General features: G+C 40.8%; 5 protein-coding genes across 5 annotated transcripts; all 5 read left to right on the top strand.

The window, feature by feature from the left end:
• The first annotated feature begins 32 nt into the window (after window positions 1-32).
• ftr86 (finTRIM family, member 86) lies at window positions 33-3,868 on the top strand. Its single transcript, XM_023400569.2, has 11 exons — window positions 33-704; window positions 1,078-1,173; window positions 1,304-1,537; window positions 1,658-1,820; window positions 1,907-1,999; window positions 2,104-2,154; window positions 2,266-2,316; window positions 2,417-2,470; window positions 2,766-2,840; window positions 2,943-3,145; window positions 3,317-3,868. The coding sequence occupies exons 1-11, from the start codon at window positions 195-197 to the stop codon at window positions 3,650-3,652; spliced, it is 1,866 nt and encodes a 621-aa protein (XP_023256337.1). The 5' UTR covers window positions 33-194; the 3' UTR covers window positions 3,653-3,868.
• A 1,139-nt stretch (window positions 3,869-5,007) lies between these two features.
• Window positions 5,008-6,473, top strand: LOC111650648 (complement C1q-like protein 4). The gene is made up of 4 exons (XM_023400571.2): window positions 5,008-5,075; window positions 5,218-5,325; window positions 5,433-5,573; window positions 5,663-6,473. Exons 1-4 carry the CDS (start codon window positions 5,069-5,071, stop codon window positions 6,094-6,096), a joined length of 690 nt encoding a protein of 229 aa, XP_023256339.1. The 5' UTR covers window positions 5,008-5,068; the 3' UTR covers window positions 6,097-6,473.
• Window positions 6,474-8,175: 1,702 nt separating this feature from the next.
• Window positions 8,176-9,718, top strand: LOC111650625 (complement C1q-like protein 2). Its single transcript, XM_023400535.2, has 4 exons — window positions 8,176-8,223; window positions 8,434-8,559; window positions 8,691-8,831; window positions 8,935-9,718. The coding sequence occupies exons 1-4, from the start codon at window positions 8,217-8,219 to the stop codon at window positions 9,360-9,362; spliced, it is 702 nt and encodes a 233-aa protein (XP_023256303.1). The 5' UTR covers window positions 8,176-8,216; the 3' UTR covers window positions 9,363-9,718.
• Window positions 9,719-10,677: 959 nt separating this feature from the next.
• Window positions 10,678-12,161, top strand: LOC111650624 (complement C1q tumor necrosis factor-related protein 3-like). Its single transcript, XM_023400534.2, has 4 exons — window positions 10,678-10,741; window positions 10,833-10,931; window positions 11,016-11,156; window positions 11,275-12,161. The coding sequence occupies exons 1-4, from the start codon at window positions 10,735-10,737 to the stop codon at window positions 11,706-11,708; spliced, it is 681 nt and encodes a 226-aa protein (XP_023256302.1). The 5' UTR covers window positions 10,678-10,734; the 3' UTR covers window positions 11,709-12,161.
• A 3,093-nt stretch (window positions 12,162-15,254) lies between these two features.
• Window positions 15,255-18,337, top strand: cbln18 (cerebellin 18). The gene is made up of 7 exons (XM_023400573.2): window positions 15,255-15,338; window positions 16,470-16,569; window positions 16,843-17,022; window positions 17,145-17,303; window positions 17,405-17,493; window positions 17,612-17,692; window positions 17,815-18,337. The coding sequence occupies exons 2-7, from the start codon at window positions 16,470-16,472 to the stop codon at window positions 17,950-17,952; spliced, it is 747 nt and encodes a 248-aa protein (XP_023256341.1). The 5' UTR covers window positions 15,255-15,338; the 3' UTR covers window positions 17,953-18,337.
• Window positions 18,338-21,113: the final 2,776 nt, after the last annotated feature.

The following is a 21,113-nucleotide window of genomic DNA, read 5'->3' on the forward strand; positions in this document are numbered from 1 at the left end:
ACCCTGAACCCAGGTTGCTTCAGCTTTTAAGCAGCATGTGATTCATGTGAACTGGCATTTCAAACTTGCCATCTATGTGTGCATTTCCTATTTCTTCAGCCAACTTGGGCAGGGAACCTTGTGGTTATCGGTATATATCCAGGTCTGACCTCTGAGAAAACTAACTCACCTTTTCTCCTTCAACCCAGCAACATATGGCCTCTGCCTGGACTGAGGAGGAGACCTTTGTCTGCTCAGTATGCCTGGACACCCTGAAGGACCCTGCCACTCTACCCTGTGGCCATTCATACTGCTTGGCTTGTATCCAGAGCCACTGGGACAAGGGACACAGCAAGGGTCAGCACAGCTGCCCCCAGTGTAGGCAGGTCTTCAACCCTCGGCCTTCACTGGCCAAGAGCACTGTCCTTGTGGAGGCTATGGAAAAACTGAGAACCAACAGCCTCAAGCAGATCTTCTCCACAGCTGCCTCCTCAGCCCCACCATCGATGCCTATCTACCTGGAGGTCCTACCAGATATGGGGCCACAACAGGGCAGCATGTACCCTCAGCTTCCTTTAGTGGAACCCAGACCCTGCTCTCAACACAACCGACCCCTGGACCTATTTTGCCACGAAGACAAGGAGTGTGTGTGTGAGTTGTGTTGCCAACATGGACACAAGGGGCATCGTGTGCTCAAACCCCAGGAAGAGAGGAAGGAGAGACAGGTATGTAATGGAAAAGGCTAATTATCACCAGAGTAATATTGTCAGTGCTCTTTTGTGGTTGGTTTCTCTCATGCTGGTCTTGGTGTAAAAGATGAGGTTCAGGTGAATCTAGAGCTGTGTTTTCTCAAGTGTAGCATTTACAAAATGTAGCTGAACTTGAAGTATTTGTAAAACAGCTGTCTTTTGTGTGTATTCCTGTCAGATGTAATATATAAATATATATTTTGTGATTTTGTGATGTCACACATTACTAAGTAAATCACTGCCCAACAGGGTGTGTGTCTTGTTTTCTATACTAAGCTGTGTGTGTGTGTGTGTGTGTGTGTGTGTGTGTGTGTGTGTGTGTGTGTGTGTGTGTGTGTGTGTGTAATAGAAAGAGCTTGTTCACATGCAGACAGAGGTACAGAGGAGAATTCAGGAGACTGAAAAGACGCTTAAGGAGCTCCCACATGCTGCTCGTCAACACAAGGTAAGTGACAATTATTGTTTGGTCTGATGTATTGCTTGTAGATCTGTTCATGACATGTGTGTCTTTGTACCCTGTTTTCATCATCTCCTCATCCTCTTTGATCCTCCTCTTTCTCTCTCTGTACTCCCAGGCCTTGGTCCAGGCTCTAGAGCAAGAGAGCACAGCTTTATTCGCAGAGCTAGCCAAGAATGTGAATGGAACAGGCACCCAGGTTGGTGAGCTCTTCAGCACCCATGAGACCTCCTTAGGCAGTCAGGTTGAGGGCCAGATCCACAGACTGGAGCAGGAGGTGGCACAGCTCCGCTGGAGGAGTGAAGAGCTGAGCAGACTGGCCGACATGCAGGACCACATCTGCTTCTTGAAGGTAATGAGCTGCTGGAATTTGATTTCATTTGAATCTCACAGGATAAATAAAGCATAAGTTTCACAATCAATAAAATGAGAACTTCTGTTTATTATGATATTTTGTCATTTGTTTCTCAAGAATTTCCTAACCATGGAGCCCCTGGGTCAGACGGGTGTCACAGGGGAGTCGGTGCTGAGTCAGGAGGAGGCGGTGGTAGCCTCCATCCGCTCAGTCATGAAAGAACTACAAACGTCAGTACAGGAGCTCTGCAAAGCCAGCCTGGCCAAGATCCTCACATTAGGTCAGTATTCCTCTCCTCTCCTCTCCTCTCCTCTCCTCTCCTCTCCTCTCCTCTCCTCTCCATCAAAACTTGTCTTTTCTTTATAGTGAATCATGGCCCTGTGGCTTCAACACCCAACGGTGCAGTATTAGACACTATAGCAGCTGATAACTGTGGTCAGGCCAGTGCACAAAACACAGGTACAGAAACTTAAAATCATCCAGTGTATTTACTGTTACCTACATACTGAAGATAAGGACATTTAGAGATGTGCTTCTCACAACTCATCCTCTCTTTTCTGTAGCATATGAAATGACGACAGAACCTCCACCTTTGCCACCTCCACGAGCTCAAGGTAAGTTACTTTAGAAACTTAATACACAGTACAGTCTGTGTCTTGGATATGAAAATATTTAACTGTGGCACTTAGAAAGTCTCTAAGTTAATATTTTTTGCTTTTTCCCAGGTCACAATTCTTCATCCAAATACCCAGCTTTACATCCTGCATGTGCTCAAGGTGACAATAATAACACCTGCCACACTACATGAAAAAGTTTCACTGATATTTGAGGTCATGAAGTTGAGATTTCTCTGGTTTGCCTGTTCCCTTTGTTCAGTTGTTTGTGAAGCTTCAGCCCCTCCTCCACCCTTCCCTCCTCATCGACCTCCAGGTAAATACAAAACCTTCAGAAACTGCCTGCACATATTAATCAACTACTTTATCTTGTAGATGTAAAAGTCCCTGATTTATATATTAGTATTTGTGTTGTGCTCTTAGCACCTACTATAACAACTGTAGCACTGTAGGTATTTACAGATAGCTATTTAAAGGAGCAGTACACAAAGTAAAATATCAAAATCAACAGTGTAAACTACTATCACAACTGTTAATCTTAATTGACTCAATATAACTAATGTTATTTAACTTGCTCACACGATATTTAGCATTTCTTTTGTTTGTTTAAGGTCATATTAACCGAGGTTACACAACAGTGGGACCTGTGAATCCAGAACCAAAGTCTAGAGATGAATTGCTAAAATGTAAGTCCATCATCGTCCACAATATGCAACAGAATAGAGACCACAGTGTCAAAGCCTTCAGGGGGTCCGGTGTCTTCACTAAAATACATCCTCTCTCTTCAGTTCGCTTTGAACCCACCATGGACCCCAACACCGTGTATCGCCATGTGCTGCTGTCAGACGGAGGTCATAAGGCCACGATGCGGGCTGAAAACTTGAACCCACCAGACCATCCTGAACGCTTCGACTTCTGGAGACAGGTTTTCTGCAGGGAGCCCCTGGCTGGGAGCCCTTACTACTGGGAGGTGGAGTGGACCGGCCAGAAGGTGGATCTTTAGATATCAGTGGGGAAATGGAGGGGTTTCAGATACAGACATGTGCTTCATGCAATGAATTATCGAAATCAGTTAATATTCGACAGCAACATTTATGTCTTCACATCTGGATGTTTGGCTTCTTTTTTTTTTTAACCTACCTTTCTCTGTCCCACCTTGCAGTTCACCATTGGCGTGGCCCACAAGGAGATGGAACGGAAAGGTTCTGATGACAAAAGCCGTTTGGGCCACAATCCCCTGTCCTGGAGCTTGTACTGGTCCGGGACTGGCTTCTCCTTCTGGCACGATGGGCAGGAAAAACTCCTGGGCTCGCCTAAGGCCAAGCGGATCGGCGTCTATCTGGACCAACTTGTCGGGACTCTGGCTTTTTACCGCATCGCCAACAACCAGGCTGAACTCATCCACCGGCACCAGACCCAGTTCACCAGCCCACTGTACCCAGGGTTCAGGTTCTGGGCAGGAGTAGGGGCCACAGTGACTGTTTCTCAATTGGATTAAGTTGTGTATGAATGATGGGCTCTTGTTTGTTTTGATATAACCTGCTTTGAATAAGGAAGTACATGTCTTCTTGCTCTGGAGGTCCTTCCAGATGAGAAACAAAACTGTTCATGAGTATCCGGCTTTCATAATATTCCTTTTGCACCAACCTTTTATTATTCTGATGTAAATCTTTCAAAAATGTCTTTTAAAGTAAATAAAGGAGTAAAAAACACACATTTCATTGTACACCTTTAAAAAAAAAAACAAAAAAAAAAACATATTTATTAAATAAACATTTACATCTTGGGACTGTTGATGGTTCAAATAGCTGCCAGTATTTATTTTGTTAATATGTATATCATGATCCTCCTGATCTTATCGTGAGTCTTACACGTCTGTGACCTGGATGCTTTTAGCCCCCCCTCCTTTCTTATCTGTATCTGTAGTATCTTTTGTTTTCCCACATGGATATGGAAAGAATAATTTGACCTTCATTGGTCTTTTGTCCACACATTTCTTTCACTGGACACAGGTAAGATGTTATATAACATAAACCTGCAATGACAAGTCATGATTTTTTTAATATATAATAACTCGTAGTGTATTCTCAACTCCTCGCTCTCTTGGAGGAAACAGTCTTTTCTCTTTTACCCCAGCGTAACCTTTGTGCCAGTTAACTCAAGTAATTCAACACTATTCACAGGAGGACAATGAAATTCATTTTTCGACATGGTGGCAACAGCTTGTTGTTTCCTGTCCTGGTTGAAAAAGTTAGAGAGATGTAACAAACACTGGGCTGCAGGGTGCAAAATATGAATTTGAGATTTAAAACAACAAAAAAAAACAAAAAACTGCTGGTGTAGAAAAAGGAGTGCGGTGTCAGTGTCAACATGTAATGGATTAATGTGATGGACATGAACCTCAATCTCAGCTCATACAACTCAACTTTGATGCATCTTTAAAGCAGGTATTTGTGAATAAAACTCTACGGTATTTTCAGCTCTGAAAACTGACAGATCTCTCTATTTTTGATTCACAATAATTAATTTCATGCATTTAAACACAGAGGAAAGACACTATCTTTGTGTCCTGATGGGAACACTGAATCACATGGACAACTTGCCTCAGAGGATAGATGATACCTGACCTACATCTACAACACAAAGTCTTGGAGGGTGTGTCTGTGTATGTGTGTGGGTGAGTCTGTGAAGCCCCCACTCATAATGAAAGGTATACATACAGGTGTTAAGGTATACAGGTGTACAGGTATGAGGGTAAAAAAGGGTGGAAAATAGAGGAAATGGGGAGGAGCTACTTGAAGCCACATGAACAGAATTGATGGGAAACATATATATATAGCTGTGAAGCTTGACCCTCCATCAGTATATCACACCGTCTTCCCCTCTGGAGCCATCATCCGTTGCTAGCGTAACCATGCGAGGTGAGACTAGATATAATATGACAAAAGAGTTGCAACAGTTAACATGGACATGGAGATGTACTGTATGTTAAGATGTGAGAGTACAATTATCTGCTTCCCTTTTTGAGTTTTCTGCTACATGCCTTTGCTCTTCTTCTTTCAGCTATTGTACTGCTGTGTCTGCTGGAATCAGCGTTGGTCCGAGCCGATGATTATTCATGGGGTGGACCTGGCAAGAGCAAAGAAGGCATCGATCCCGGGACGGAAAATAGTGAGTGAGAGATTTTTTTTTCCAAGTCAAAGGACACACTCGTCCTGTCTGCACATAATCTGATCTGCATCAACTTCAACCTGGTGTGTGTATGTGTGTGTGTTCAGTCTGTGTTACGGACCAGGCGTCATGTGGCTGCTGTCTGATGCAGCAGCAGATACACAGGATGAAGATGTTTTTTAACATGAGCCTCAATGAGCTGGAGAAGGAACTCACAAAATCAAAGACCGTCCTCAACAACATCAGAGGTGAGACAAGTGCATGAGTTACATTATATAGGGGCTTTACCCATTGCAGCTTCATAACAAGTCTTACTTCTCTTCCCCTGCACATCCAGCCAGTCGAAGCGCCTTCTCTGTCGCCCTGACCAATGAGAAAAATTTGAACTGCTTTGGCCCCTTCCGCGACGACAAGCTCATCGCCTACAAACACGTCTTCATCAACCTGGGAGACGGCTACAGTGTGGACACGGGCATCTTCACCGTTCCCCGCTCCGGTGTCTACAGCCTCGCCCTCACTATCTACAGTGACGCTGGTTCTCCTGGTAACAGCCTGGCCGCCTGCGCCAGCCTGCAGGTCAACGGCAAGGTGGTGTCAGGACCCAGAGAAAGAAATATGCAAGACCAAGAGGACAGTGCCACTATTGTTGTGGCCCTCCACCTGAAGGCTGGGGACAAGGTGGCTGTCAACTTGCCCATCGGATGTTTCCTCTGCGATGACAACAGCCACTATAACACTTTCACTGGTTTCCTGCTGTATGCTACTGACTAAGTTAGGGAAATGTAGCTGCTCTGGGTTTTGTGCCAACTGTTACCATAGTGACGTGGTTTGAATCCAAGGTGACAGCTGTGCCATGTATCCCCTAATCTATCTGATCTTTTGTACTCTCACCCATCTCAGCATAATACTCTCGTATTCATTTTGATTGTTTTATTTCATCATAGCCATGCTCAATATTATCCTTCAAGTCCAAGTGCTTTTGAAGCCTTTTCAAACATCGCCTTTGTTAACAAGCCTTTGTTACTATTGTCCATGCCCTGACTTTCCTTACACCTAATGTCATACGTTCTTTTTTTCTTGTGGCTGTAAATCTTCCAGTGACTGATTTTGTGTGATGGAAATATGTGGTCTGCAAAATGACAAGATAATAAAGAAGAATTTTGAACAAAATACCAGCATTGAGAAGTGTTTTCTTTTTAATCTCCACAAAAGCACACTTGAGATTTAAAACAATACTCTATTGATTTAGCATTGCCGGCCTATATCATTGTTGGAGTCACGATGGACGGTTTGAAAAGAGGGTAAAAAGAAATTCAGCCAAACGAAGGATATCATCTTTTTTCTTACACACATTATCCTTCCTTGACACAACATCATTCTTTCATTACCCAAAATGCACCTCAACCACCAACAGTTCGGTTGGAGATTTGGGTGTGTAACGCTAGTAGCAGTTAATGTAGCCTCAAGCAGAGTTGAGGAGTAAGCTACACTCCAAACCTCCATAGTTTTTTCATTTTCAAACTTGTAGTCTTCACGTGGCGCAGCTCCCTCTGGAGCCACAAGAGACTTTTTCGGTTGCTCCAGAATTTTGAATACAATACAATTTTAATAGATTTTTAAATATATGTAGCTAACACCTTTAGGACTGAAATTTCAATTTCAAGTCAAACCTTACGCACAATTAAATAAATTAATGCAATTAACTATAGCAAAGCTACCCTAGATCGAAATCTAGTTTAGCAAATTGTCAATGTACATATGACACGAAATAAACTACTTGAATCACAATGCAAATATGAATGTAGTTGAATAACCAGCATGTCTATGAGGATGAACACTTCCAGACTGACAAACACCTACAAGAAATTTAGATGTAACTTAATCTGTAGGCTTTTTTTTTGGATTGTGGCAACCCCCAACAAACTGGTCAAGCTGGGTTCAAACCAGCATGTTCTTGCTGTAGGGCAATAGTTCTGTCTGCACTCACCAGGATTACTGGGACTGATACGTATTACAGCTGCAAGTCTAATGTATTTAGACTTATAGACTACACAAGTCTCGCTTTTATCTCAGTAACACCTTGTGGGAATTTCCTCAAATTTGGCACAAACATTCACTTGGACTCATTAGATTTTGGTGGTCAAAGGTCAAAGTTCAAGGTCACCCTGACCTTAAAGCACAAATTCATATGTCAATCATGACACAATTTAACACAAATGTCTAACGGGATGAAATGATGAAGTGATGTTATTTTACATCCAAATGGTCAAAGGTCAACTTCACTGTGACATCATAATGTTCTGCAAAAACGCTTCTGGATATTATACAACACTGTAACTCAGGAAGGGGAGACTGTGACCGTCTTTCCTGAAACTTGGCTGGTTGGCGGAGGCGGAGGCGTACAACTGCGAGGTGGCAATCCAAGAAAGCAACCGTGTTAGCTACAGGTGGTTGGACTGGGCCGCTGAATCAAAAATCCTGTACGTCTAAAAAAATCATTTCAAACATGAAGCTCTACCAACCATAATGTCTGGCTGCTGATGAGAACACTGAACTCTGCATACAGTACATCTCATCTCAGATGATAGATGATACCTGGCTGGCATCAACAACAAAGGGCCCTGGAGGGTGTGTGTCTGATTGTGTGTGAATTTTAGAAAATGAGGGCCCCTAGTGATGTAGAAATACATCTCCAGTTATAAAGTTAGAAATCCAAATGGGGCGGACGATAAATTAAAACAAGGAGGAGCGACATTAAAAAGAGGAGGAATAAAACTGAGAGGTTACAAGGGAGGGGCTCCTGAAAAAATATATATCCCCCAACTCTTGTCTTGTGATCAGTCAACGCACTTTCCATCCTTGTGAATCTGTGATCTTTTACCAGCATCAACATGAGAGGTGAGACGAGATACAAGTTGCACTTACAGTGGCATAATATCTAGGAGGGAGATGGTTGGCGCTTCATAGAGAACTTGGACTTCACAATGAGTTTTCAACTGAAAAGTCCGACATAACAGAAGTAGTTCAGGTTAGAAATATTCTGAGTGTAGGTTGCTTAAAAGTGTTTTCTGGGTTTAGCGATTTATACCTTTGCTCTTTCCCCCCCAGCTATTGTATTGCTGTGTCTGCTGCATGCTTTTGGTGGGGATACACAATATGCCTGGGATGGACCTGTCCAGACAACACCGCAGACAACAGTGCAACCAGAGCAAACAGAGGCCGACACAAGCGATAGTGAGAGACTGTTAAGGAAATAAGTCTGTCCTTTTTGTCTATACATTGTCAGTGATTCTGCACAGTCTCATCTGCAAGCTAATGTATTTTGTGCCCTGTGTGTGTGTGTGTGTGTGTGTGTGTGTGTGCAGTGTGTCTTGAGGACCAGTCGTCCTGTGGCTGCTGTCTGCTTCAGAGAAATATAAAAAGGTTGGAGTGGTTCTTTAACCTGACCGTTGAAGAAATGAACAAGGAGCTGACAGCAGCAAAGATGAACCTCAACAATATGAGAGGTGAGTTACACAAACCAGGAGACAGTGCAGAACGTCATCAAAGCATCTTAAAGAACAAAGCAGATCCTTTTCTTATACCTCTAACCTGACTGTTTCCCTGCAGCCAGCCGCAGCGCCTTCTCTGTCGCTCTAACTCATGACAAAATGTTGAGCTGCTACGGCCCCTTCAGTGACGACAAGCTCATCGTCTACAAACATGTCTTCCTCAACCTGGGCGACAGCTACAATATGAAGACAGGTATCTTCACTGCTCCTCGCTCTGGTGTCTACAGCTTCGCCGTCACCATCTTCAGCGTTGTTCCTTCTGGTAAAATGGCCACAAGTGCTAATCTGCAGGTCAACGGCCAAGCGATGGCCACGCTCCTCGAACAACATGGCAATGACACCGAGGACAGCGCCACCGTCGTTGTGGCCTTGCAGCTGAAGGCTGGGGATGAGGTGGCTGTCAACCTGCTCAAAAGATATTCTATCTGTGATAACAACAGCCACTTTAACACTTTCACTGGCTTCCTGCTCTATGCTACTGACTAAGTTAGCTTTGTACCATCTCATGCCCTGTACTGACCAGGTTTCAGCCTGCTAGACGACTTCTCTCTCTGGTGACGGTCATGACTTGTAGCCCCTAATCTTTGTCTGATATACTCTATATCACCCCCTGAGTAATTGATTTTATCTGGATTCAACCCACGCCTTGTATGAGCTTGCAAACCTTTTAAACCTGTGTTTCATGTCTTTTTCATGTCACATATCAAGTATCTTGTTTGTACTAGCTGTTGATCTTTAACTCACTGAAATGATGTGATGCACATTGTGATAGAAATATGAATTTGAAAAAAAATCTGTGTCTGAGACTTACGAACAAAATAAACCAGACTTCTGAAGAAACTCGCTGGCATTGTGAATTGTTTCCATCCCCATCAAAGAAAACAAAGATGAAAAAGTTGATGCCTACATTAGATGCTGGATTATAAAAATAAGATACTGGTTAATATAACGAACATTTTGGGTTTGAGTTACAGATGATAAAACATTTCATCGAAGCCCCTCAGTTACGCTGTCATTACACCTTCCTCAGTGAATTTAAAAAGATGCCATGTACAGCAACACACAGATAAAATACAGTCTATAATAAATCCAGCGCAACAACAGTAACACATGTTGTTAAGATCTTTATTTAAAGACTAATGCCCAACAATATCTCAAATACACTGTGGACTATTTTAATATATCTCCCTCTGTATTTAATGCTTAACTCTGGACACAACATAGCTATGATGGAGCACAGAAGCACAGAAGAAGAATGTGTCAGGGTTAAATGAGACTGAGAGTGACCTATTACATACAGTATATAAAGATTTCCACCTATTTTAAAGCCGTATTTAATATAGACTCTTCATTATGAGCGCAGTTAACCATTTTATCAAATTGGATATATTTTAACATAAAATGACAACTGAGACAATGATGCTATGTTGTGATTTCATACATGTAGCACAGAATTTCAAATGAACTATAATGAGGCTCTTCAAACCGTTTCTTTGTCTGTTGATGAGACTGCACAGACACCTTTCCCCAGACAGTAGCAGACAATAGATGATACCTGGCCTGCATCAACTACACAAAGCCCAGGAGGGTGTGTGTGTGTGTGTGTGTGTGTGTCTGCTTGAGTGTGATATTAGAAAGTGAGAGCACCTGGTGATGACGATAAAACATCCATAGTGATACGCTTATAAAGGCAGATAAGCAGATGATTAAAAGAAAAAGAAAAGGAGGAGCGATTTCAGAAGAGGAAGAATAAAACAAGGGAGGAGCTCTGAGAAAAATATATATCCATGACACTTCCTCTCTTGTTCAGTCTATCACACCTTCCATCCTCCTGAAGCTGTTATCACTTAGCGTCAACATGAGAGGTGAGACTAAATACATTTACAGAGGTAGCAATGGTTCAGATATGTAACAGTACAGTAACAGGCATCTAATGCAAAGCTCTTACCCCCCCAGCTATTGTATTGCTCTGTCTGCTGCATGCAGCTTTTGCTGGTTTCTCTAATCCCTGGAATGGACCTCCCCTCACAACACCAGAACCCAACACAGGCGATGGTGAGGAATTGTGGGTACATAATCAGAGTGTCTGCGCATGTTTTTTTTTAATCTCCAAATGTATTTACGTGTGTTTGCGTTCAGCGTGCAGCATGGACCAGGGCTCCTGTGGCTGCTGTCTGATCCAGCAAAAGGTGAACATGATCAAGATGTACTTTAACATGACCCTGGCCAAGCTGGAGAAGGAATACTTACAAACAAAGCAAAGTCTCTGCAATATTGAAGGTTGGTGACACATGCATGAGTTACACATAGCAGGAAAGAGTTCAGATGATAAAACACACTTTAGATTTTTCTTAATGTTTGCTTTTCTAACCTTCTTTTCTCCCCTCTGCGTCTCCAGCCAGCCGCACTGCCTTCTCTGTCGCTCTCTTCGATGATGTTACTTTTCAGTGCTATGGCCCATTCACTTTGAACACCAACATCATCTACAAGCATGTCTTCCTTAACCTGGGTGATAGCTACAGTGTGGACACTGGTATCTTTACCGTGCCCCACTCTGGTGTGTACACCATTGCCATTACCATCTACAGTGACGCTGGTTCTTCTGGCAGACTCCTGGCTGCCTGCGCCAGCCTGCAGGTGAACGGCCAGGTGGTGAGCCAATCCAGAGAGCAAAACAGAGATGACCAAGAGGACAGTGCCACTGTTGTTCTGGTCCTGCAACTGATGGCTGGGGACAAGGTGGCTGTCAACCTGCCTGAAGGTTGTTTCCTCTGCGAATACAACAGCTTCTTTAACACTTTCAGCGCCTTTCTGCTTTATGCTACTGAATAAGTTAGGAAAGTGTAGCACGCTGGTTTTGTACCAACTCTTGCCCGACTAACAAGGTTAGAGTCTGCTAGATGAAATCTGTCTGTTGCGCTATCATCTCATCTCAATCTGCTCTTTTTGAGGGAAGCCAGGTCTTTAATCCATCACATCTGGATTCATGTTTTGATTTGAAAGCTTACAAAGAGAATCTTTGTTGTTTCTTGTCGAAAGGATGTTGTGTAATGTTCCAGAGGAATAAACTAAACACCAGTGCACCATGTAAAATCACAAGAAAATAAATAAGTTGGAACAAAGCATTTGGCATTATTTGTCATTTGATTTTGTTTTAACTGAAAAGATATGTGATGTCATTAAGGAAATTGTTGACAAAATGAAAGTACTGAACTATAACCCTTACTCTCCTGTCTGATGTTAGTAAATAACATATAAACATTGAAATAAAGCACTTTCCTGACAGTTTTGGTTACTCTGTGTATGAACCCTTCTTACAGAACAACATGAAGTGAAATTAAAATGATTTCACTACCAAGGTGAGCTAGAGTCCATAATAAAGTGTAGATTACAATATAATACATATAATGAGATACATACAGTATGTTAATGTTTAGTTAGACAGTCATTTTAAGGCCTTTTATGACACACGTTCACCACATTAAAATCACTAATGATAACATTAAGTCCATAGGTACAGGTTCAGCATTTAAATATATGACTTTTTAAGTTTTACAGATGTTTATAGAGACAGTCATTAAAAATTAAATTAAATTAAAAATGAAACCAAAATGTGTAAAAAAAAAAAATAAAAAAAAAAATCTTTAACTTTAGTTCCTGCTGTTAAAGTAAGCATGTTATTAATTCAAATGCACAATTTAAAAGTTTAAAATAAAAGAACTCCTCATGGGAACCTTACAGTGCAAACAATGATTGACCAATATTAGTACTAGTATAATATCTATTTTTAATCTTTAATTGATTTAATAAAGTCAACAGAGCAACAATATTCATTTGCAGCAAACTCCTGCTTCAACCTGGCTCAGTTACACACCTCTAAACCCCCTAGGGTTAAAAGCAATAGATTTAAACATATCCAAGAGCAATAAATAAACCTAAACCTTGACTGCACCTTCCAGTGGTTTGACACCTTAAATGAACAGATACATATGATTTATTTAGCTGTTTGCTGTAAGTGCTGTGATCAATGTCCAGTGTGCTTTTGTATGTTGTTGGTGTGCCTTCTGCTGTGGATCAACTTTCCCCTTGAGGGACAATACAGACCTCTGAACTCTGAACCACACCTATCAGAATGAAAAGAGTTAATGTTACAGGAAACTGAATATATGCACTTATGCTAATTTTATGCAGCGGAAACAAGCTGACACAACACTGACATGTCATCACCTGTATAGTTGCCATGACAAAGTTTAGGAAACAGTCTCCTACTATCATATCCAGCTGACAAACAAAATCCAATATTCTCTCTCTTTTAGTTCTGTTTTTGGTCACCACCAACCTATGAGGAGTTGGTACATTATCATGATGCAAACTTTGTCTGTCTGCTGCGTGGTGCTTCTAACTGTGTGGCCAAAAGAAACACTGATGAGAGCACTGACAGTAAACTAAAAATAGTTTTAAACTGTGGGCTGGACAATCACAACAATGATCTGAAAGATGCTACAAAAATCTTTGTAGAGCTGAGAGAAAACCTCAGAGCTGTGTTTACCTCTGGGTTCGCCTTTCAACTTTATTTTAAAGCCTAGGCAGGTGTGAACACCTTCTTTAAAGATCGGATCATTTATCATCTGGATAACATACCTGGTTACAGATCGCATTTTAATACCAGGTGTAGACCTGGTGCTACTGATATAAAGTATCATTGAATAAATTGATCCAGAGGGCCACATTAGCCAAAGACCCTTAAGCTACTGTGAGTGGATCCCCCCAAAAATTTTAATCACAAATTTCTGGCAACCCTGGGCCCTTTTGAACAGCTCAAAAATGCATCTAACATTGTTTTGCACCATGATACTTCATGTATACAAAGCAGACATAAAACACCTGATACACCATGGCCTCCATCTAGCAGATCAGATTATGTGAAGAACCAGGTTAGCTGACTTGGGACTCCATACATGTAGACAATGCATTGCCCCAGGAGCAAAGGAAGCTTGAAAAGACCACACAGTAAACACCTTGTTATCTAATAGGACTGGGGGGGGGGGAAACAAGGGCAAATGACAGTGCAACTCCAGGTTACAAAAAAACCAGCAGAGATGAATGACAGCACTGGTGTTTTGCTTTGAGATCTGTAAATATGTAAAGAGCAACACACGTGAATAAACCTCCAGTACTCCTACAAAGACTCAGTTTATTCTCTATCACATAACAGTATGAAAACCAGCAGGCTGTTTTATGCTCAAGTTGATTTTCCTATAGCAATCCTAAACATGAATGAAAATTCAATCTATACTAAGGCTGCGGCTATGCTGATGTACAAAGTCAGAGGCTCATCAAAGTTAATTTTCACCTCTGTAATGGTTGATACGTCAGACTGGATCAACGTGGCGGGGCAGCTGGCCTACTGACATTGCCATGCCTAGCATCAAGCCAGACTGAGAATGTTTTTGTGCAAGAACAGTTTTTTTGTTATATTGTTATATTGATTGTGCAAAGGTTAAAAGTCTCCCCATTGCCAAACCTCACCCAAATAACACCATAAGAACATTCAAGGCCTTCAACAGCTCTACAGTCAGCTAACAAAAGAAATGTAGAACAACCAACTCTAAATCAGGATTAAGATGGCACCCAGCTTTTTTTTTTATTTGACCTGTGCAACAAATCCTGCACTTCTATGTATTTTCTTGAATCTGTCACTGAAACACAAGATGAAAGATGGCAACACCTTGCTGTTCCCGATAATCGCTTCGTACGCCGTTATTGACTAAATATTGCAATGCAACTCAAGATCATTTCATTCACATGAATGTGGAGTGAACTTCAGCCAAGAAACGAACTACAATCAGTACATCTGGGTCTCCTGCAATATCCAAAGGGAAAGTAACTGTGGGAAAACTCAGTATCACTTCTCTCTTCCTTCTGTCTCAGCATGAGAACCAGGCGACAGTTTCTATTGTTGTCAGATCTAGGCCTTTATCAATGAACCAATAACTCTTTCCTATCAGCTTCCTCTGTCTTCTCATCTGCAGACCATAATGTCCTCAGGGACCTGACAACAATGTCCACCAGCTGGTGTCCTCTGAAAAACGACAACCAGACACCTCTGTCCTGATTAGAGGTATTATGGTCCCAACAATAAGGTGCCGAAAGGTGCAACAAAATCAATTCTTGTTCTTTCGCACTAAAGGAAAAACATCGACTGTACTGTGTTACCGGGGATGCACCTGGCTATTTTGGTAACTGGAGTGTGGATCTTTGGCTGTAAAACCTGTGTGTGTGTGTGTGTGTGTGAGGCGGAGCTTCTGTGATTCGCCTCCTCAGGGGGAGGATCACCTGTAGTGCATCAGTAAGAAGCTACAAACCAACGCCTGCTTTAAAACTCTGACCCTCAGTTTCACAAACTCAAACTCACAAGAACTTGACAGTCTTTCAGAACAAGGACAGGGAGGAACAAAAACAGTAAGTTTTATGTTTCTATCCTCTCATATCTCTTACCAAACAGTGCTTAAGAGAGAAGCCGTCCAAAATTGGTCACTCAGGCTGTCAACCACCAACCAATGCAATAGCCTTGATAAAGACTGTCACAAATGATATAGCTTTGTCTTTTCTCTTTTAAATCTTTTTGCTAATTATTGGGTGTAGTGATTGAATTATGTGGTTTTGTGACACAAACACAGGTTGGACAGAATGGGTTTGAGTTTGGAGGTCATATTTTTTTTTTTAAATATAGCAAGTTATTGTTAAATTATGTATCTTAAAGCATGATTAAGGCATTAAGCACCAAGTCAATTGTGTTCTATATATTTCCTGTTACTTCTGGATTATTCTACCTTTATGTTAATTGTTATTTTATGTTTATTTTTTGGACTTCTGACCACTGGGGTGAAAATCAAACCTACCTAAATTAATGTAATCTCATCTTTTAGCTCTATTTTGGCACAGACAGATTAGCTGCTAGATGTCTGCTTTTCTTTAAGAGCAGTTGGTTAACTTGGTTAGCTTTGATTAATTAATGCTGGGCAGATATCTAACCTGCAAAACACAGTCGATTTGTTTCAGCTAGGTAGTAAACACTGCGGCTCGAAAACTGTCTAGAGTTTGAAATTAAAACCAGGGAAAATTTGGTTTCAAAGTGAATGATCAGTAGACTTCTAGGTTACATAAACATTTAAATGAATAAAACATTATTTCAATGTGGGCAGGTTACACTGAATTAATTGCATAATGGATGGTGTTGGACAGTTAATGAGAGCCAAACCATACAGTGTATTTGTGGCCAGGGAACCAAAATAAAAACCAAAATAATGGGCTGAAAGTGTAAGAAGTGTGAGTAAATTTCTGAGGTACTATCCATTCTGCCTGTTCTCCTTTCACAGAAAGTCAATATAATTATTAAAAAAATTCAGATTTAAAGACATTTTGCCGCTTCAAACTTTGTGCCAGAATTTTACCGTTAAACGTGACCCTGACTCGTCCAACAAGTGATACTAAAGATGTATTTTAGCGACTGGACAGCACTGACCATGTTGCCTCTCTTGTCTGGGTGCATATTAATTCATGATTGATCCAATTCTGAATACTTCTTTTCAGATGCCTGCATTACCGGCTTTGCTCCTGTTGGGGTCTCTGTTTCTCTGTGGTCGTGTGGAGGCCCAATCCTCCACCACTGAAATGCTGAAACAAGCTGCACGTAAGCCACACAAACCGCCACATTTTAATCATCCATCAGTATATGCACTTACATTTCAATTTCAATGTTCATATTATCCAGGTGTAGGTCTTTTGTAACCCAAATATGTGCTATTTTTAATCTTTAATTTATTTGATAAAGTCATCAGAGCAAGAATATTCATCTGCAGCAAACTCCTGCTTGAACCTGGCTCAGTTACACACCTCTATAGCCAATGTTGTAACTCTCAATTCCCCCTCTTCTCTTTCTCACTATTCCCCCATCCTGTCCCAGTGCAGTGGAAGGGGCCTCTGCCCTGTGACAAATGGGACTGCAACTGTACTTTCAACCGCCAGCGTGGATGCTGCTGTGGAGCCAATGACTTTAACCAAGTAGAAGAGGATACCTTCATTAGGATTAAATATCTGTGGCACGATATCAGCACACTGAATGAGAGAGTGCAGGCGCTCACAGGTAAACACACTTATGCTGATGGATGGGAGTCTTAGACCAACAAGTACGGCAATACACACAAAAAACGGATACTGGACACTTAACTTTGTTGTACAAAAAATCTGTCTCTCTCTTACTTCCAGCTGGCGTCAAGGTTGCCTTCAAAGCCACCATAGACCCAAATATTGCTGTGGCAATTCCTGGATCTACTGATCGCTGCTTTGGTCCTTTTAATACTAATGTGCCAATACCCTATGCCACCGTCACTCTTAACGATGGCATGGGATATAACCCTTCCTTAGGTAAGAAACACACACATATCATTTACCCATCATTTCAGATTAAAGGCTCATGTAAAACATATATCCTTGCAGTTCCACTAACTCTTCCCCTCACTCCACAGGTGTCTTCACTGCCCCCTGTGCTGGTGTTTATGTCTTTTCCATCACAGTTTACTCATCCGTGGAGGAGAATAAGCGCCTCTACCACAAAGTAACCAAACCAGATAGACTTAACAAATATCTGATTTGAGACTACATTCAGCTGGTTTATCCACGTAGCAATAGCAGGTCGTTTCTATTGTAATTTTGTCTTTTGTTTAAATCTGTAGGTCCAGCTGATGCTCAATGCGAACCCAACAGCCAGTGTGTGGGAGAACAATCGAGAGGATGGTGAAGACAGCGCCACTCAGGTAAGAAGTGAATCACACAGATCAAATTGAAAGTTGAAAAAAAAAGCCATTTCCTTGTGACTTTGACATTATTTTGTATAATCGCTAAGTGAAACGTCACTGATCACCATGTATGTTCTCAGGTTGTGGTACTGGAGCTGCAGAGAGGCGATCAGGTCTATGTGGAGCTAGTGTCCGGGAGGAAGCTCTGTAAATACATGGACTACAATATCTTCACTGGTTACATATTGTACCCATTGTTCCCTTTAAATTATGAGTAATAAACCAGTTTGAGATCCAGGCTACTAAACCTCTCTTACTCCAGGACCGTGCTTGAATGAATCCGTTTATACATGCTCAGCTGAGATCAAAAAAACTAGCAGCTTTTTTCACATGTTGACCCACCAGATGACCTATAGAGCCCCTACAGTAGATATGAACAGGGTAAGTTGTACATACATAGACTCAAGCATGTGGGCAGGCATTTATGATCAAATGCAAAAAGAAAAACATATTTTTACATTGCATGGAAACAAAAAGTCATATGTTTGCAAATGTTTGCATCATTAAAAAAAATATATGCTACAACTACAGTGATGGTCTGTGTACAGAGGAAGTGTGAAGTTGTTTTGATTTGGACACAATAAAAGTTTATTTGACAGGTGAGGTACATTTATTTTCTATTTTAATTTGTATTTCAGCCCACTGGCCACACACACACACACACACACACACACACACACACACAACGCATCATCCATGAATGGAAATAGGTAGCAGTCAGAGGCTTTGATATCATTTGGGAATGATTACAATGGCTCATAACACTGCTGCTGCTGCTGCTAACATTTGGCCTATTACAGTATTGTGTAACACTGTAAACAAGTGCCTTTCATAGAAGCTCATTACAAATGAATATAAACCACTGCCAGGTTAAGGAAATTCTTTCAGTTGAATAAACATATGATGTAGGAGCAGCTTACACACTTTCTCTCTCTCTCTCTCTCACACACACACACAAACACAAACAGGTGCACACACACAAAAATACATACCAGTCATTCCAGTAAGAAGCTAAAATGTGGACCCATGTTGTTACTTTAAAGGGGTAGTGGGACATTTTGGAAAATACAAAATTTAATTTCCTTACTTGACAGCTGGATGAGAAGATTGATAGTGCTCATATCTGTCCATTAAATATGAAGTTACAGTTAGGAGATGTCAGCTTAGTTCAGCACTGAGACTGTAAAACAGCAAGAGCTAGCTATGTTATACTTTAGTTTTTGTATCTGTTAATCAAAAGTGATGCAACGTGTTAATTGGTGAGCTTTACAGACCCTAACCCTGAGGCGGATTAACAGTGCAAGAGAAGATAAAATAAAAATACATTTGTAAACTCACAAAAATATCTTGCAAATATAAAACAGATCTACAAACAAATTTCACGAATAAAAACGTGTGAATGCATTTAATTAATTTACAAATAAATGAAAAGCATTAGTGAATATCTTCCTAATATTTACAACTTTCAAACAAACATTTTTGAATCAATTTTCTTTTCTCTACACTTGTGGATTTGCGTTTTAGTTAGCTAAAGTAATGAGCTGATGAATAGCATGCCTACCTGTAACCAACCAGATCAGACATCCCACACCGTTTCCACTCTGATGCCAATATTACCAACAAACTAAAGACAGGAAATACAACTGCTCACGTCTCAGACCCATGACAAACTGTTAACTAACATGTTGTTTACCGATCGTTTTAACATAAAGACTGGAAGTGGGATTTAAATTGAGATATTTTAATATGATGCAGGCTGCTGTTAACACTGTTTACCTTGTACCGTGAGAGAAGAAAACATTGAACTAAGTTGACGCCCCACGCGGGAACTCACCTCAAAACTACGGTGCCCCACAGCGGTCAAACAACACCAAAACCGGGATTCACCTGGGAATAAACACCCAGTGGCTTATTTAGGCTACTGCCCAACACATGCATGACTATATGTATACATGTACAGTATATGCCTGATAGTATGCATGTATGTGCAAGAGCTTAGTACCAGTATATTTGTATGTGCAAGTGAAGTATTCAATTTTGGCCTAACAGCTTCTCATAGAATTGACTGAAACTGAGTGACACACATTGATATTGTGGATATATGAAATATAGATTGATTCCGCATAGAATAGATTTTAGTTTGCTCAGGTTACGGTATTATTTGCTCAAAAATATTTTTTCTTCAAAACAAAATTGTGTGTTTGCAAAATGTATTTGTCTGTGCACAAAAAGTCCCACTGAGCCCTCAGGAATGAGGCACAAAAATAACTTCATACTTTTACAGTAATTACTATAAATGTATGCTTAGAATATAAACTACAATCATGGTTTCCCTTTTAATGATATTCAGTTTGTGATATGCAAATGTTTGTGTTTGCCTATTTTACATCCAGGCGAGTAAATGTCACACTGTTCACATAACACATCAAGAAATTAACATTTTCTCAAACCATTAAATAATAATCACAACGTTTACAAAATATAAAGTTCATTAATTTGAAAGCAATTTTGACTAAATGAAAGGCTTAAATGTCACATGTGTTACTCCTGGGCCCAAGGACAGTTAAATCTGTATTATCTGTCCTAAAGCTAGAAATCAGAGAGAATCTATAGATTAACACAAGGGGCACTGACTTTGTGAAGAATCAGCAGATGTGTATTCCAGTAAAATATTAATTAAATATCAGAACTGACAAATGAAAATGTGGAATGCAGGAATTGCATTACTCTTTTTAATTTAAATATAGCTGAAATTCACTAACCCCATAATCTACAGTAGCTGTGTTGAGTCCCCCCCCCCTCTCATACAGATTTTGAATTGGATATAAAGCTTAAAATGTGAAACACTCGTTTTAGTGTAAGAAAATATTTTTTATATTTTATATTCAACAATTTCTGCCTCTTTTTATGTGACATTAGGGAAAATTTGTCATTGTCAAAAATCTATTGTGTTGTGGTTTCAGAATGATGGAGACAGAGAACAATTAAATTCAAAATATGATGCGGGGAACTATCATGTTTTTCCCAAATGATGTAAAAATGGCTTGATACAGTAAACAGCGCATGTAGCTGCTGTGAGTGGGAAGAGAAAATCCCCGGGGGAGCTTGTCCCCTGAATATTGACTTAAGTTGGGGCTAAGCCCTGAATGTTTTTCAACGTCTGGCTCCGCCCATGGAGAGAAGTATTTTGTGACATTGGCACGGTTGTTTTCTTAATATCAGAAAGGAATGAAAATCTTGATTATTTACCTCATGTCCAAGTGAATACACTTGTGTACACCGAAGGCCGATGATGGAGTGTGTTTAAGTAAAGGTGGTTACACATGAGTTTCTCATCCTGAGTGTGATATAACGTCAGACTTTCCACTGAGGTAGAAAA

This window comes from Seriola lalandi, unplaced genomic scaffold (assembly GCF_002814215.2).
Source record: "Seriola lalandi dorsalis isolate HSWRI2012SDOR001 ecotype SW California unplaced genomic scaffold, Sedor1 jcf7180002052652, whole genome shotgun sequence".
Lineage (NCBI taxonomy): Eukaryota > Metazoa > Chordata > Actinopteri > Carangiformes > Carangidae > Seriola > Seriola lalandi.

Coding starts and splice junctions, on each gene's coding strand:
- LOC111650625 (XM_023400535.2), top strand. Junction 8,560..8,690: donor AGAGGCCGACACAAGCGATA/GTGAGAGACTGT, acceptor GTGTGTGTGCAG/TGTGTCTTGAGGACCAGTCG. Junction 8,832..8,934: donor GAACCTCAACAATATGAGAG/GTGAGTTACACA, acceptor GTTTCCCTGCAG/CCAGCCGCAGCGCCTTCTCT.
- LOC111650624 (XM_023400534.2), top strand. Junction 10,932..11,015: donor AGAACCCAACACAGGCGATG/GTGAGGAATTGT, acceptor GTTTGCGTTCAG/CGTGCAGCATGGACCAGGGC. Junction 11,157..11,274: donor AAGTCTCTGCAATATTGAAG/GTTGGTGACACA, acceptor CTGCGTCTCCAG/CCAGCCGCACTGCCTTCTCT.
- cbln18 (XM_023400573.2), top strand. CDS start 16,470: ATGCCTGCATTACCGGCTTTGCTCCTGTTGGGGTCTCTGTTTCTCTGT. Junction 16,570..16,842: donor AATGCTGAAACAAGCTGCAC/GTAAGCCACACA, acceptor ATCCTGTCCCAG/TGCAGTGGAAGGGGCCTCTG. Junction 17,304..17,404: donor GGGATATAACCCTTCCTTAG/GTAAGAAACACA, acceptor CTCACTCCACAG/GTGTCTTCACTGCCCCCTGT.
- LOC111650648 (XM_023400571.2), top strand. Junction 5,326..5,432: donor CGATCCCGGGACGGAAAATA/GTGAGTGAGAGA, acceptor GTGTGTGTTCAG/TCTGTGTTACGGACCAGGCG. Junction 5,574..5,662: donor CGTCCTCAACAACATCAGAG/GTGAGACAAGTG, acceptor CTGCACATCCAG/CCAGTCGAAGCGCCTTCTCT.
- ftr86 (XM_023400569.2), top strand. CDS start 195: ATGGCCTCTGCCTGGACTGAGGAGGAGACCTTTGTCTGCTCAGTATGC. Junction 1,538..1,657: donor ACCACATCTGCTTCTTGAAG/GTAATGAGCTGC, acceptor TTGTTTCTCAAG/AATTTCCTAACCATGGAGCC. Junction 1,821..1,906: donor GGCCAAGATCCTCACATTAG/GTCAGTATTCCT, acceptor TTTTCTTTATAG/TGAATCATGGCCCTGTGGCT.